The 15,772-nt window shown below is 55.2% G+C and overlaps 1 protein-coding gene across 2 annotated transcripts; it reads left to right on the plus strand.

Annotated features, from left to right (window-relative positions):
• Positions 1-2,567: 2,567 nt before the first annotated feature.
• On the plus strand, positions 2,568-11,577 carry STOML1 (stomatin like 1). Of its 2 annotated transcripts, XM_078875515.1 has the most exons (8): positions 2,568-2,749; positions 3,396-3,537; positions 5,186-5,301; positions 5,915-6,064; positions 6,606-6,809; positions 8,149-8,380; positions 9,374-9,568; positions 10,261-11,577. In XM_078875515.1, the coding sequence occupies exons 2-8, from the start codon at positions 3,432-3,434 to the stop codon at positions 10,467-10,469; spliced, it is 1,212 nt and encodes a 403-aa protein (XP_078731641.1). In that variant the 5' UTR covers positions 2,568-2,749; positions 3,396-3,431; the 3' UTR covers positions 10,470-11,577. The 2 variants fall into 2 exon arrangements, with proteins under 2 accessions (XP_078731641.1, XP_078731642.1); XM_078875516.1 differs by lacking the exon at positions 2,568-2,749 and having other exon boundaries at positions 2,763-3,537.
• Positions 11,578-15,772: the final 4,195 nt, after the last annotated feature.

The following is a 15,772-nucleotide window of genomic DNA, read 5'->3' on the forward strand; positions in this document are numbered from 1 at the left end:
TGGTTAATACAACTATTATGAACAGTTATACAACCAGTTTAACACGTAGGCTTTCGCGACTAATATCATTTATAATAGAGGTTGCTTTGGGTTAGATCGCGTAAATATGTGTCGTTAAAACCCGCCACCACCCGACACAGCCAACTAGTAAGGGTTGTCATTTACATTTGTAAATGTTGTGGCTTGGCTCTCCAACACACCGGTAGAAGGACAAGTTCAAAGGGCTCTCATAATGCACATGCATAATGTACGATGACTCACACCCCCCCCCCCCATCATTGCGCAAGAGCGCAGAAGCGTGGTCACCACATCTACGGCTCTATATAAGGAACGAAGCAGGTGGACTTCTCCACAAATCTGTCTGTCGCCTGATGAAGCTGGTTGTAATTACTGGCGAAACGTCGTACTCGGATTGTGAATGTTGTGGCTTGGCTCTCCAACACACCGGTGTGCTGTACCAGTACACTACACTATACACTACTATACACTACACTATACACTACTATACACTAGTGCTGTACTAGGGACGAATTGGCCACGTTCTGTTTACGTGACAACCCTTACTAGTTGGCTGTGTCGGGTGGTGGCGGGTTTAACGACACATTTATACATTTACGCGATCTCACCCAAAACACCCCTCTATTATGGAGTAATACAGCTCTTGTATGAAGCCCTTCCTTCCCAAGCCGCGTCAGTCATGGGGGCTGTTTGACTATACTTCACCACGCCGGTCAGTGCGGAGGTGGTGGGGGTCAAGGGGAGCGGTGGTGTAGCGGTTAGCGCGCTGCGCTGCGAATACGGCGGCCCGAGTACGATTCCCACTCACGGCCAACACTCAGTGACGATTATCCGAACCGGTCCTTTGCCTCCCCTAGGTCGACTCAGCCTCAAATGAGTACCAGGTGCGATGTGTAAACATCGCCACTGGGAAGACAATGGCGGCCGGGCGTGGTGTTGCCCACCCACCCCATCGTGTGCCGTGCCGGCCTTCATAGGTGCTCGCTGACAGCACTTGCCCCTAGAGTCTGTAAAGGCTACACGGGGGGATCTGTCTTTGTAGCACACTCAGAGAACACAGTTGCACGAGTTGGTGCATGTGGCCCTGTGAGCGTGTCTTGTCGTTGCAGCTCTGGCGGTACAAGAGCGGCGTGCAGCACTTGCCCAACAGCAGTCTGTGAAGGCTATACGGGGGATCTTTGTCTTGTTGGTGGGGGTCTCACTCTGAATGCTGCTGCTGCTGTACCGCCCTCTGCAGGCCGCCACGTGGCCCCCACCCATTCATGCGGGTTACTCAACGTGCAGCTTACTGCACCAAAACATATATATATCAAGTACACAATCACAACAATGGCGTAAACACACGTTTTATATATATAAACACATTATGTACAAATCCTGAATTTTGTATATATTTAAGCCACGGTAGCGAGATGTTAACTCTCTCGCCTGGTCTACAGGAGGTCGTGTGGGTTCGATCCCGACCCTGACGCCTGCTGCTGCATATTTGGAGTTTGCTTGTCTCTCTCTCATCATCATCACCACGGTGGCTAGGAGATGTTAACTACCTCGCCTGGTGTACAGGAGGTCGTGGGTTCGATCCCGACCCTGAAGCCTGCTGCTGTGTATTTGGAGTTTGCGTGTCTCTCTCTCATCATCACGGCGGCTAGGAGATGTTAACTACCTTGCCTGGTGTACAGGAGGTCGTGGGTTCGATCCCGACCCTGACGCCTGCTGCTGTATATTTGGAGTCTGCGTGTCTCGTTCTCTCTCCATGGTCAGGTGGATGTTTCTCCGGGTCCTCTGCTGTGTTCATCCCCTCCATATTTATAAACACATGTTGAGTCTTCGGCTGCTCGACATGTACACGCGATAAGCGATCGTTTGCGAACGCTAGATCGCGTCTGAAAAAAGAGTTCAGTCGGCCTTACCTGGTAGAATAAAACAACTTTTAAAATAGTTTTATTTCAAATCGAATCGTCATGTATGCATGTTGAACTTCTTTCGCACCGGACGTAGCCAACCTTGCTAATCGAAGATTCTAAGGTGCCGGGGAAGGACAACAAACTAAACACAAATACGCAGTTCTGAAGAATATCCGTTTACAATCGAGATGTAAAAGTGCCCTGCTAAATGGCTAACCATCGAACAAATATGGTCATTGACAGTCACAAGTCGCGCTTCTGCGGCCGTGTCTCTCTTCCCCGTGGATTTTTTTCCCTCCGGGTCCTCCGGGTCCTCCCCCTGCACGCTGAGAATGGACATCGCGCGCGTTTTACATTTCCACGTGGCGCTGAGGCAGCTGAGCCACTGCTGAGAAAGAGACCCATCGCTCAGTGGGCCTTACCTGGCACAGTTTGTTTTGTGCTCTTTGGTTCTCTCGGTAAAGTCACGTAGGTAGACTTCACCGAAATAACCAAAGAGCATGGATTCCTGCAGTCACGAAAGCTTCAAATCCCAACATTTTTATATTTTTTATTTTTAAATACGAACAAAGCTCTCGAGCCGCCCCGCCCCCTACAATCTTCGCCCCGCCCCCTGAGGGTGAGAGGCCGCCGCGTGACGTCACAGACAACGCGGAAGCGAACGGAAGCCAAAGGCGCAGCCCTGCAAGTGCTTCTCGCTCCCGCCGCCACTGCTGGCGGAAGGCCCCCCACGAGTGGCCGCTAAAGAGACCCCCCCCCCCCCAACCACTGCCTCTGCTGAAGCGCGTTTGACTTGGCCTACTCGTCCTCGCTGGCCAGACAAGGAGGTAGGAGCGCCCACGCCCTGCCCATCTGTACCGCGCCGTGCCCATCCATCTGTAGAGCTGCCGGGTGCAGGCAGAGATGATTTAACTCGGCCTATGTAGGTCAATGAGTGTGCCTTTGTCTCTTGGTGGTGGTGGTGGTTGTTGATGGGGCTGCGTACGGAGCTTCATTGAGACGGGGCTACGTGGCGGCCAGCAGAGGGCGATGCAGCAGCAGCAGCAGCATTCAGTGTTGTGCTGCACTTGTATGGCTCCCGCGCCTTCACCGACGCGCGCAGTGAGCGGTCTGGTGAAGCATGGCCTGTCAACCCCCTCGCGGACCCGCACTGCGTGGGGAGGCCGTCATCCAGCAGTGGACTGACGGTGCTAAGTGTAAACTCGCGCAGCGCATATAAATATAGAGACAGGACGCTGGCAACTGCTGTGGCCTCTCTCTCTCCTATGTGCTGTGAAGAAGGGCCATGGCCCGAAACGTCTTTTCTTTTTAAGCAGCAGCAGCCACATCGCCAGATGGTTGGAAAATAACAATTGCATCCCATCGGGCGACGACGGCTTGACTTGTCCTGCCTGGGTCTCCTCTCACTGCAGGGACAGGCCACGTGACCCGCGTGTGTGTGTCTATGCTGAACTTCTTTCGCACCGTACGCAGCCACACGTGCTAATCGGAGGTGCGACCCGAGGCGTCATGGCCGGTGCCAAGTATCAGGCGCTGTCCTTCCAGTCCGTGTTCACCTACAGCAGCCCGGACTCCACCAAGGGCAGCGGCGGCCTCAGCCAGGACGACGACTTCGGTATTGCAGGGAAACAGCGGATAGGCGGAGTTTCACGCTAAGCCTGACCAGGTCGGCGGGCAAAAAATAATGAATCTAAAAATTCACGCGAAATGCAAACGTGTAAAAATAGCGTCGCATTGTCTACGTGAATATTGTTGATGTGTGGGGTAATCTTAATTTTAGAACTTTCGTGACTGCAGGAATTATTATTTGTTTCTTTCGGTTAAGTCACGTCTAAAGATAAAATAATAAATTAAATTAAATAATAGAATACGACGTTTCGATTGCAACACAAGCAATCGTCATCAGGTATAATGAAATAGCGACATAAAATCTAACCAGAAAACTATAGACAGACATATTAGCAGACAGATATCACCAAGATACATAGCGAGAGCAACACAGGTAACAGAGAGGGGTGATCGTCTCTGTGTGGTGGCCTTAAATAGACAGAGGGGGGGGCGGAGGCAGAGAGAGGGAGGAGGGTTAGAGAAAAAATTAGCATATCAATGAGTGGTCAACAGACGTGGTGCTGCGAATGCGATGGCACGGCAAGCAAGCCTGAAAATCAGGAGAAGGACACACTGAAATTAAATAACCTAGTAAAATATCGAAATGTAATGTAATACAACACAGAGGGTCGGTCAACACACAATTAACGCATAGCCTGGTTGATTACGTATTTCAAAGATTGCTAAGTTAGAATTTAAGTGTGAACAATCTAAAGAGAGGACACAGGCAGAGAAAACAAGTCGCCAGAGAGAGAGAAAAAAGATAAGCTTAAAACTTCCCCGTAGAAGTGGTTCAATCTTAATTTTAGAACTTTCGTGACTGCAGGAATTATTATTTGTTTCTTTCGGTTAAGTCACGTCTAAAGATAAAATAATAAATTAAATTAAATAATAGAATACGACGTTTCGATTGCAACACAAGCAATCATCATCAGGTATAATGAAATAGCGACATAAAATCTAACCAGAAAACTATAGACAGACATATTAGCAGACAGATATCACCAAGATACATAGCGAGAGCAACACAGGTAACAGAGAGGGGTGATCGTCTCTGTGTGGTGGCCTTAAATAGACAGAGGGGGGGGCGGAGGCAGAGAGAGGGAGGAGGGTTAGAGAAAAAATTAGCATATCAATGAGTGGTCAACAGACGTGGTGCTGCGAATGCGATGGCACGGCAAGCAAGCCTGAAAATCAGGAGAAGGACACACTAAAATTAAATAACCTAGTAAAGGGATCCGAGCACCAAGGCTTGCCAGGTGTTGTAGGCGCGGGGCTGCGAGGTGTGGCCAGGACACGGCAGTGTCGGATCTCTCCCCTCGTGTACACAGCGGCACGGTGCTGGGCTTTCTCCAGACCATCCGGTCTTCTTACACTTGAAGCCAAAACTCTAAATGTTTCGTGATATTGTCCAAACATCCACGTGCAGTTTCCTCCACAAGAAAAGTCATTGTGACTTTCGATATGAATCCCCACCAACAGCAGGACTCGGGCCCCTTCAACAACCGCCGTGACCCGGTCGGCAAGTGGAGGCCCGGGTGCTGCAGCAGATTGACAGCAGGGCTGCTCGTGTACACGCACTCGCGACGCGAGCACCTCTCCCTGGCACGGAGTCCCGTGTGCGTGTGTGGACGCTGCGTATGTCTTGTGCTCAGATGAGGCCGAGTCCGTCGAGTCATGGCTGTCGTGGTTCTGCTCGCTGGTCATCACGTCCCTGACGTTCGTCTTCGTGCTGCTCACCTTCCCGCTCTCCGTGTGGTTCTGCCTCAAGGTACCGCGTCCCGGCGTCACGAGCGCCCGCGGCGCTCCCCACCGTCGGGTCTCGGAAGCCATGCAGGTTGAGGCTGGATAGCGCTCCGATGGGTCACCGCCATGCGCAAACAGGTTGCCGTAGGGGCTGCGGGGATTGTGGACGGCAGAGGACGGTGCAGAAAAATCCATTGTACTCTACTCGTATGCTCCCACTTATTAGCACCTCACCATGACGAACCCGCACCGACCATTGTCGTGACGTCTGGTTGAATAACCCCCACGATTCGCGCCGCGTAGGGAGGCGTTAATGCGACAGTTGATTGACAAAAGGGATGTACATGTACGCACGTGCACGTGTACACTCTCAAAAGAGTTTTAGCTTTCCAGCTGAATTTCAAAAGCGTTGGCGCAATGCCTCTGGGCTTCCGTCTCTTTCCAATACGAACAAAACTGTAGAGTCAAATTGCGTTGCGAGAGACGAACCGCCCCAATCTACGGAAAGGTTGCCCAAGAAGACCTCGCTACAAAAACCACGAAGGCCTCGCCACGTACGGGGGGGGCCTCTCTTAAGGCTCCGCCGAGCCAGACGACCACTCGAACGTGACCGCCGCCCCTCCCGCCCCCGGCCGCAGGTTGTGCCGCAGCACGAGCGCATCGTGGTGTTCCGCCTGGGGAGGCTGCGCGTGCCGCTGGGCCCCGGCGTCGCGCTCGTGCTGCCCTGCATCGACCGCTGGCGCCGGGTGGACACGCGCCCGCGCGCGTTCAACGTTCCTCCCTGCAGGGTGCGTCGCTCCTCGCCCCCCCCCCTCGCCCGGTCCCCGTCCCCGCCGCCGCGGCGGGCCCAACGACCGCTCGGCCAAGCTCATCGCTGATGCGGTTGCTAGGTGCAGGCCGGAGTCGCACGACTTGTCGGTTGTTAGAGGTTTGGCAGGCAATGTGCGGTCACGTGACACGCACGCAAGGCGTGTGGATGGGCGTCGGGCCTTACTGCCGTTGTGTGCTACAGCACAGCTTTATATTCGTTTTTTGTATTTGTTTCCCACCCGATTTATTTAACGTTGTTTAAGTTTGTGCCCTGTTTTCAACTTATTCTTTGACACGGTTGTTTTTGCCCTGTTTTCTATTTTCTAGTTGGTACTTTATTTTATGTAATCATTGCTTTTGTCATTTGGTGACCCAGGTTAGTCACTGGGCTCCCTTTGTCTCTTGACTTCCCACCTGGTTAACAAACTCAATACGAAACTCACGCTGTGATGGTTCCCTTCTGAGCCAACCGCCCGTCCTCTCCCTCGCCGCTCTCCCTCTCCGCACGACCCGGCGCAGGCGATGACACGGGACGGCGCGCTGGTGTCGGTGGGCGCCGACGTGCGCGTGCGCGTGCACTGCCCCGTGCTGCTGCTCACCGCGGCTCAGGACGTGAACCGCTCCTCGCGCAGCGCGGCGCACACGGCGCTCGCCTCGCTGCTGCCCCGCCACTCGCTGCACGAGCTGCAGAGCGAGAGCGCCAAGATGGCCGACGAGCTCGCGGTGAGACGGCGGCGTGGGCCCGGGTTAGGGCTTCGTCCTGATCGCGACGGCGAGCTCTGTGATGCCAGGGCGTGTCGGAGCGCTCCACTCGCATCACATCTCATGTCAACACGTACGAAGGGGCACCCCCAGTGGCAGCTGTGCCTACGGGGCACAAGGTGACTCGGCAACGGGCTGCAAGCGGGCAATAGTCTGCCAGTAGGGGGCGATGATTGCCACGTCTAATCCCAATTCAGTTAAATGTTTAAATTTTTTTAGCATGACTCCGACACAATGGACTTATTGTTTCGATTGGTGTCATAGGATCTATAACATCCAGTGAGACAGACGGCGCGTATTTTTGTAGTTAATACACCCGCAGGAATAACCAGGGCTGTCTGCATGATTCGAACCGCGAACCTCTGCAACAGCCAGCGAACACTCGAGACAGCTTCCTGCCGAGTAGCGCACACAGTACACACACACACAGTACACACACACCCAGTACACACACACAGTATACACACACACAGTACACACACACACGCAGTACACACACGCAGTACACACACACGCAGTACAGACACAGTACACACACACACAGTACACACACACGCAGTACACGCAGTACACACACGCAGTACACACACACGCAGTACAGACACAGTACACACACACAGTACATACACACGCAGTACACACACAGTACACACACACAGTACACACACAGTACACACACACATGCAGTACAGACACAGTAATTCAGTACACACAGTACATTCAGTACACACACACACAGTACACACACAGTACACACACACACAGTACACACACACACTTAGTACAGACACAGTACATGCAGTACGCACAGCACACACAGTACACACACACAGTACACACACACGCAGTACACACACACGCAGTACACACACACGCAGTACAGACACATTACATACAGTACACACACACACGCAGTACACACACACACACAGTACACACACACGCAGTACACACACACGCAGTACAGACACAGTACACACACACGCAGTACAGACACAGCACATGCAGTACACACAGCACACATGTCCAGCTTCCGACCGTATAGCCACATAGCAAAGAAATCGCACAAACCGAACCCACTTAAAGCGAGGACAACCTGTATACACAATAGTATATACAATACATTTACAATAGGATAGTGACTAGTAGTAGCCACAGCCATAGCAAGATGTGTACTGGATGTGGTGTGCCGGGTGCGTTGCGGGGGAAACTCATGCGCGTCCTGCCCCCCCCCCCTCCCCCGAGTCTCCGCGCGACTCCGGCTGACCTGGCCCGCCCCCTCTGTGCGGCCCGCACGCAGCTGGAGGTGACCAAGGTGACGGAGCCGTGGGGCCTGGAGGTGGAGCGCGTGGAGCTGGCGCTGGAGGCCGTGCTGTGCTCGCCGGGCGCGACCGGCCTCTCGGCGCCGCTGCTGCCGCCGTGCGTGCCGGGCCTCACTCCTGAGGCGTGGGGAGCGCTGGCCGGGCCGGTGCAAACCATCCTGGGCGGCGTGATGGCGATGAGCGACCGGCAGGCGGCAGGGCGCGACGCCGGTGAGCAACAAAGTCGCTCGATTGTTTCTCTTGGCTGAGCGCCGCCCATAATCGCAAGTAAAAGTACGCAGAAATGATTGCGCTCGTGCCTCCCAGCAAGAAGCGTCTGCGTTCGATTCCCGACTCGGGTGCCTCTCCGTAAGGCGTTTGTTCTCCCCCCCCCTGTTATGCACGGGTTTCCCGGTTCCCCAGTTTCCTCCCATTGCAAAAACAAAAAACCCCACAATGTACCCAGTATCGGCCTAAAACAACCCAATGCTGAAAATGTCCCTGCAAATTACTCAATTGGGTTTACAGAGCAGTAGCAACATCGCCCCTTACTGCAAAAAACTTGGCAGGACCCTCCCCAAAAAGAGTTTTGGGACTCGATGAGGCTCTCCCGGTGTAAAACAAGCGGAATGTAACGTAGTAAACGTAAAAAGCCAGCTCTCTGTGCGTGTATCTCAAGATGGCTGTAGGTGGCATCTTGAGATTCAGACGCGGGCTGGGGAACCTGCGGCCCGTGGCCCAGCCACGGCCTGCAACTTCATCCCACACGGTCCGCGGCAACACGAGTCCACCACGAGCGACCTCTATCCATCGCTACGAGCATCTTGGCTGCACTAGACGGGTAATAGTGGTGGGAGACTTTGGCGGGGATTTTGCCGAGGATCGCTCTGGAATGCAAAGAGACAAGGGAGTACGATGTCAAATACAACTGCAGGTGAGGTTCGTCGACAGATGGTAGATGAACCTCAAGGATGTTTTACAATCGGTGGATTTCCGGGTGTTTAGGGTATCGGCAGAAAACGATTGAGAACCCGGTGGGGATTTAGTCCTCGGCACGAGGCACTTTAGTGCTGCGGGGCGTCTACGGCTGTGAGGGTTCTGTTCCGGAATGAACGCTTTGGCTCGGAGCGGTGCCGGGGTTGTGTGGTGACCGTCGGGGTTGCGTTGGGAGCGACGGGTCTGCCCGGCCCTGGCGTGAACGCTGCCCACTCCCCTGTGCCGCAGGATGCTCGCTGCAGGCGGCGAGGTCCGCGGTGCAGGAGGGAGGGGAGGGGGGCGACGACGGTGACGACGCGCTACTGGCGGCCGTCGGGCCGCTCCTGTGCGAGTCGCTGGTGGAGAGGGTGGGCGCCGTCTACCGGTTCGACGTGCAGTGTCGTGACGGCTCGTGCCGGACCTACCACCTGGACCTCAAGACCGGTGAGAGCGGCGCGTTCGTCGGCGCCGGGCGGTTTCATTCACAGTTGATTTGTAGGTCGCGCGACAAGGGGATCCGACCAAGGTTGTGTCGTGACGTCCCTCCACCACCCGGCGCAGCCAAACGTGGGCAAACGTTTAACGACGCACCGCCCATTCTTGTGTGGCAGCTCACATAGGCGAGTTGAGGAACAAGTCTCAGCCAAATTGGGCAACGAGATTGTTGGTCGTGAGAACCGTCCTGCACCGCACCGTCGGCGTGCGGATAGCCATTCCAGCTTCGCCAGAATTGCACTCACTCCAGAGTGTGTGTGGGGGAGCGGTGGCGCAGTGGTTAACACGCCGCACTACGAACCCGGTGACCCGAGTTAGATTCCTGCTCAGGCCCAACACAAGTGACGATTATCTGAACCGGTAGTGGGCCTCCCATAGGTCGACTCAGCCTTAAATGAGTACCTGGTGCGGCGTGTGAACATTGCCACTAGGGAGACAAATACGGCCGGGCGCGATGCCGGCCACCCACCCCCTCTTGCGCCGCGTCAGCCTTCATAGGTGCTCGCTAACAGCACTTGCCCCAACAGCTTGCATGGGCTACATGGGGAATCTTTATCGTTTTTACGGCGAGCCGAGTCTGGCGCGATCTGTGGCTTTACGGCCTTTGTTCGCCTCGCTCATCGCCGTGCGGCCGGTGCCAGGATCGGGGGCCGTGGGACGAGGGCCCCCCCCCGCGGCGGCCCAGCCTCCCGACGCGGTGCTGGAGATGACGGAGCACGACCTGGTGGCCGTGATGAGCGGGCAGCTGCGTCCGCTCACCGCCTACATGAGCGGTCGACTCCGCATCAGCGGAGACCTGGGAGCCGCCACGCGCCTCGAGGAGGTGGCCAAGGCGGCCTGCCACCTCTAGCCACCCGGGCGGCCTGCCACCCCGAGCCACCCGGGAACACCCCCAGCTGAGCCCACCCCACCCAGGGCCACCCCCACCCAGGGCCACCCCCACCCGGGTGCCAGCCCCAGGTTGGGCCACCCCCACCCAGGCCATTCCCAGCTGGGGCCACCACCACCTGGGGCCATGCAGTAGACTCACCTGTAGACACTGTCAGCCGTAGACACTCTCACCTGTAGACACTCTCACGTGACATCACCGCGTCGCATGCAAGCCGCTCATTCGTTCCCAGGCCCCCCCGTACGAGCTCGTCCGTCTGGTGAGAGTTGCGGAGTCTTCCGCTTGGTTTCGGGTTCGACACGAGAGCTGTTTTGATCGCATCTTCCTTGAACGATTGTGGTGTACCCCTACAATGGCTTAGTTCATAATTGAAAAAATTAGTTAATTTATATTTACGCCATCGTTATCGTGCAAAGGCTATGGTGGTGGCGCCTTCTCGCAGACGAGTAGAGTCCGCCAGCAGGGAGGGACATTGCGATGTGGGTTTTGCCCAAATTAAGGTGAACGTAATCTTCACAATTCGGCAAATTTGGACGGCGACCTCGGCACGTGTGGCCTCCCATTCTGTCATGAATGACAACGCGGGATCTTTAACGTCGACTGTGAAGCAGGCAGCGCGTAGCATTTCCCTTCAATAACGCACGCTGCAGTGTTAACCAGGACGGCCGCTCGCCTCAAACCGCTGCGATGGAGGTTCGACGGCACCACCGCTGGGCCACGGCCATCGCCGTCCCGGGTGTTGTGTGTTTAACTCTATTTATTTCTCCGTGGGCGGGGGGTTCGTTTGTAAATTTTTGTTCCGCAGTGGTAATGTTTGCGTACATCTGTGCTTAAGCGCGTGCGTTACAACTTCAGCAACGAGCCTTCGCATGGAGTTTTTAAAATATTTTTTATTTAAAGCTCGTCTTTTGATATTTTGCTGTGCGAAGTTTATTGCCGCGTCCCTCGACCGCGAGACTTTGGTCCGACGGCTGTCTTTCTCGCCCAGGGCATCGCGTGCATCTTGAAATCAAAAATGCTCATGGCAGTCAAATAATCTGTTACTGTTTTTTAAATCAAACGTTCCATAAATTATTCCATGTCAAAAATGCATGCGTCTACTAATTACTCTAGTTATGAGTGAAATGGAGGCGCACACACTACATGCCGGTGTGTGCGCCGCTGGGTTTTCTCCGGGGTTGTTTTTGGTTTCCTCCAGCATGAAGCCATTTGTGGAATCGGCCAAACATCCCAAGGTAAATATTGGGCATTACCATCAGTCGCGGTCATATTCGGGTTGCCTCTGTCGAGCGCCAAGTGTGGTGTTCTGTCGAGTCCAGATTTTAAGCAATGCCCTTGCCGGAGTTATTAATCACCGCTGCCAGACACGAGAGAGAGGTGAGAGGTGCGAACCAAAAACATGTAAAGACCTATGACAACAGCCAACAACGTGGGCAGAGCATCATCGTGTTGGCTGCTGCACCCTTACAGAAGCCTCCACCAACCCGCCATGACCAGCACGAGCACAAACCGTGTCAACCCATACGGTTTACCCATGTCATGTGTCTCCGACACGGTGAGTACTTCAGGAAATGTATTTAGACTTCGGTAAAGCCACTCCTCTCGTTCCGCGGATGCCGACCCGTTCTCGTGGTTGCGCTGCTCCACGCCACGTGGTGCTCTCCATCACACTGCCGGCTGATGGCGCGCCACGTGGCACTCTCCCCATTCTCTACCGCACCGCCGGCTGATGGCGCGCCGGGGAGAGGCTTGAGCGGCTGGAGGTCGAGCCGCCACGTGGCAGGTGGAGATGGCGGGGCAGCAGCGGCGGGGAGCTCCTCTTCGATCTTCAAACACCGACCCCTCACTTTGCTGTGCCCCCGGCTTATATTCCCTTCTCCGAGGCTAAGCTCCGCCTCTGGCCACGCCCTTCTATGAACCTTTGGGAATGTTCCAGAGGTTTCCATACTAGATCCGCCCATTAACCTTTCCCCCAGATAGAATCCATAGTACCGCATGACAGTATGTAAATGTAACTCCCCAATAATGCAGGAGATGGCGCTCGCTTATAACACCCGTATTCTTGTACAGGGAAATTGAGTTTTTAGGTCCATACGGTTTACAGCCGTTAAAAAATATATATATATTTGTGTTTCTCCCTTGTGATGGGACTTTCTAGGATGAACATCTGAACTGGTATGTAATAAGATAGAGCACTGATAAGGGGTTGACAGGTATGCGAGCACTTCATGCGGACAATGGTCAAAATGTCACAACTTTCAGTTGTTGCTTTTAAAGCGAGGTCACGAAACGTGTTCCCTCGAGTCCGCGTGGCGCTGAAATGGAGCTGCAATGGAGCTACACAATCGCACACCCGACCAAGTCACCGACCACATGTCCCCCACATCTAGTCATTGCGGGTCGTGACTCGAAATTAACTGTAATTGTATCAATTCCGATAAGTCGATCCAGCGCCCAGCTCAAAGTTGAAAATATCCGATTTTATCTTGAATCAATATTTTGCGGTTTGCAGATCTCCACATAATAAAATTGGACATCAATACTGTTGTTTTGTATGCACCCTGTGAACCGTGGAATTACATTTATGATCAAAATCGGACATCTTCAAGATGGCTGTCCAATCGACTTTCAGCTGGTGGGCTTTGTCTCGGTGGGATGGGGATGTTGTTTTATTTGTATGTGTTTGAGTGATTTGTTTACCCTTGTACTTTGCACTCCCGTCATTGTATTGTTTGTTTTTGTAACGTTCTTACCCTCCTCCCCAAATGGACTGTGGAAAAAGAGCTTTATAGCTCATCGGATTCCTCCTGCAGTGTTATATTCCGATTCTGATATATGGGCAAAGACCCACCCCTTCGGTTAACTGCCAATACCAATCCCCACCATTCGCCACTTAGTGACGGTGACGTCACCACGGCACCTTTGCCAGGCCAGGTGCACTTTGAGGCCACGTGAAGTGTCGAAGGCTCGCTGACTGGAGGTCCCGGAACAGGCCCAGGTGCCTTAGGTTGGCTGACTGAGATGACCGGTAGACGCACCCAGCTGCACCCTCCACTGTGCCACCTTGCCGCATTTTATCTGCTCAGTGCTCCGCTCATTGTTGCGAGCGTCGCTCCTCTGCCCTCCGTTGTTGCTGGAGGGCGACTGTGTGGTGCCACGGTCGCAGAGCAACTCTGCCAGGGTTGCGACTCCCCCCTGGCCCCACACTGAGCACACACACTGAGCATCCACATGCAGCGCACACACGTAGTGTCCTGGCGGGGGATCGCCTGGCACAACGGGTTTTCATCCGAAGGCTCCCCAGGAGGATAGTCCCACGGTTTCCTGGGGCCAGGAGATTGGCCGACCCTCGCAGGACAGATCACATTGTGGTGCCCCTGAGTTGGCGTAAAATTGTATGGGCGCAAAAAGAAAAGGTTCATTGGACCAGCCGCAATGAGTTATTCACGACATCAGGAGGGACTGAGGATGGAATATTAAGCAAGAAGAGCAGACTATGAAGAATCGCAGCGCCACTCCCCATCTCGACCTTCATACTGAATACACACTCGCAGGGTGTGTTCGCCAGCTGGGCGCCCTTCCAGACAATGAGTAACGAGGGACAAGGGATGGCCGGCGCCGCCACGGCGGCACTCCACGGAGGACACGATAACAGGGGGCGGTAACCACAGGTAGGCTTACGATTGGTCGCGCGGTACGACGTCACCCCGGCCCTTTGAAGTTAAGGGAATAAAAAGAGTATCCCGGGATGATTATCGGACTCTTGTCTTCAACCTCTGGGCCGCCAAGGCCCACTCCCTGCCGCCCTGCCTCCTCGAGCCGCTCGCAGCATCCGTGTGATGCCAGCGAGTGCTGCTACGAGGCAGTGATAGGAAAAGTTTTCTCTCGTCCTTCTCCCTCCGACTCTCACAGCGTCCATGTGACGCCGTGAGTACAGCTTCGAGGTACGTGGTAGGACGTGTGAGTGACTGAGCACTTAGGCAGCAGTAGGCTCGGCTCTTCTCGCAAAATATTCCTCCAGGGAGTGTGTATTTGTGCCGCGAATAAAAGATAGCACAGAGCATTAGTGTGGTGTCTGTGATTTGTGTGTAGAGCGACTGCGGAGCCGCGACACGGGCGCGCCGTGAGGTAATCGCTCGCGGGTGTGGACGTACCGCTGTGCGCCGCGTTAGCGTTGGCTGTGGTGTGTTAGGAAATAATCGCCCGCAGGTGCGAGGGCGTTCGCGCCCCTGTGTTAACGATAGCTGCGGTGTGCACGGACGCTCGTTGAGGTAATCGCTCGCAGGTGGGGAGCGCGAGCGTGCTGCTGGAGGCTGGGTTCGCGATAGCTGTGGTGCGCGCGGGTGTGTGGGGTAACTCCGTGCGGCCGTGAGCCAGCAGTGTGAACATGTCTCTCAGAGCGGGCGCGAGCGCGGGGGTTCCGCTCGTTTGGTCGGCGGGGGCCCGGCGAGAGCCGGTCGACGCGGTGGAAGAGGGAGCGGAAGGGGCGGATGTCGCGCCCCACCTGCCTCGCGCGGGCGGTGGGGTGGACGTCGGTCCCCACAACTGCCTCCAACTTCCCAGTAGCAGCAGCTTCCATCACGAGCCTCCACCATGGAGGCCGATCTTGACACCGGTTGACGCCAGGCACACGTTGGGCAAATCTTCGATCGGGGCGATCTCGTCGGGTGTCCGATTGCGTCGCTCCGTCGCAGCCGCCACGTGGACGTCAACGTGGGTGTCCACGTGGACGTCAACGTGGGTGTCCACGTGGACGTCAACGTGGGTGTCCACGTGGACGTCAACGTGGGTGTCCACGTGGACGTCAACGTGGGTGTCCACGTGGACGTCAACGTGGGTGTCCACGTGGACGTCAACGTGGGTGTCCACGTGGACGTCAACGTGGGTGTCCACGTGGACGTCAACGTGGGTGTCCACGTGGACGTCAACGTGGGTGTCCACGTGGACGTCAACGTGGGTGTCCACGTGGACGTCAACGTGGGTGTCCACGTGGACGTCAACGTGGGTGTCCACGTGGACGTCAACGTGGGTGTCAACGTGGGTGTCCACGTGGACGTCAACGTGGGTGTCCACGTGGACGTCAACGTGGGTGTCCACGTGTGGGGTAACTCCGTGCGGCCGTGAGCCAGCAGTGTGAACATGTCTCTCAGAGCGGGCGCGAGCGCGGGGGTTCCGCTCGTTTGGTCGGCGGGGGCCCGGCGAGAGCCGGTCGACGCGGTGGAAGAGGGAGCGGAAGGGGCGGATGTCGCGCCCCACCTGCCTCG

This window comes from Lampetra fluviatilis, chromosome 41 (genome assembly GCF_964198595.1).
Source record: "Lampetra fluviatilis chromosome 41, kcLamFluv1.1, whole genome shotgun sequence".
Taxonomy (NCBI): domain Eukaryota; kingdom Metazoa; phylum Chordata; class Hyperoartia; order Petromyzontiformes; family Petromyzontidae; genus Lampetra; species Lampetra fluviatilis.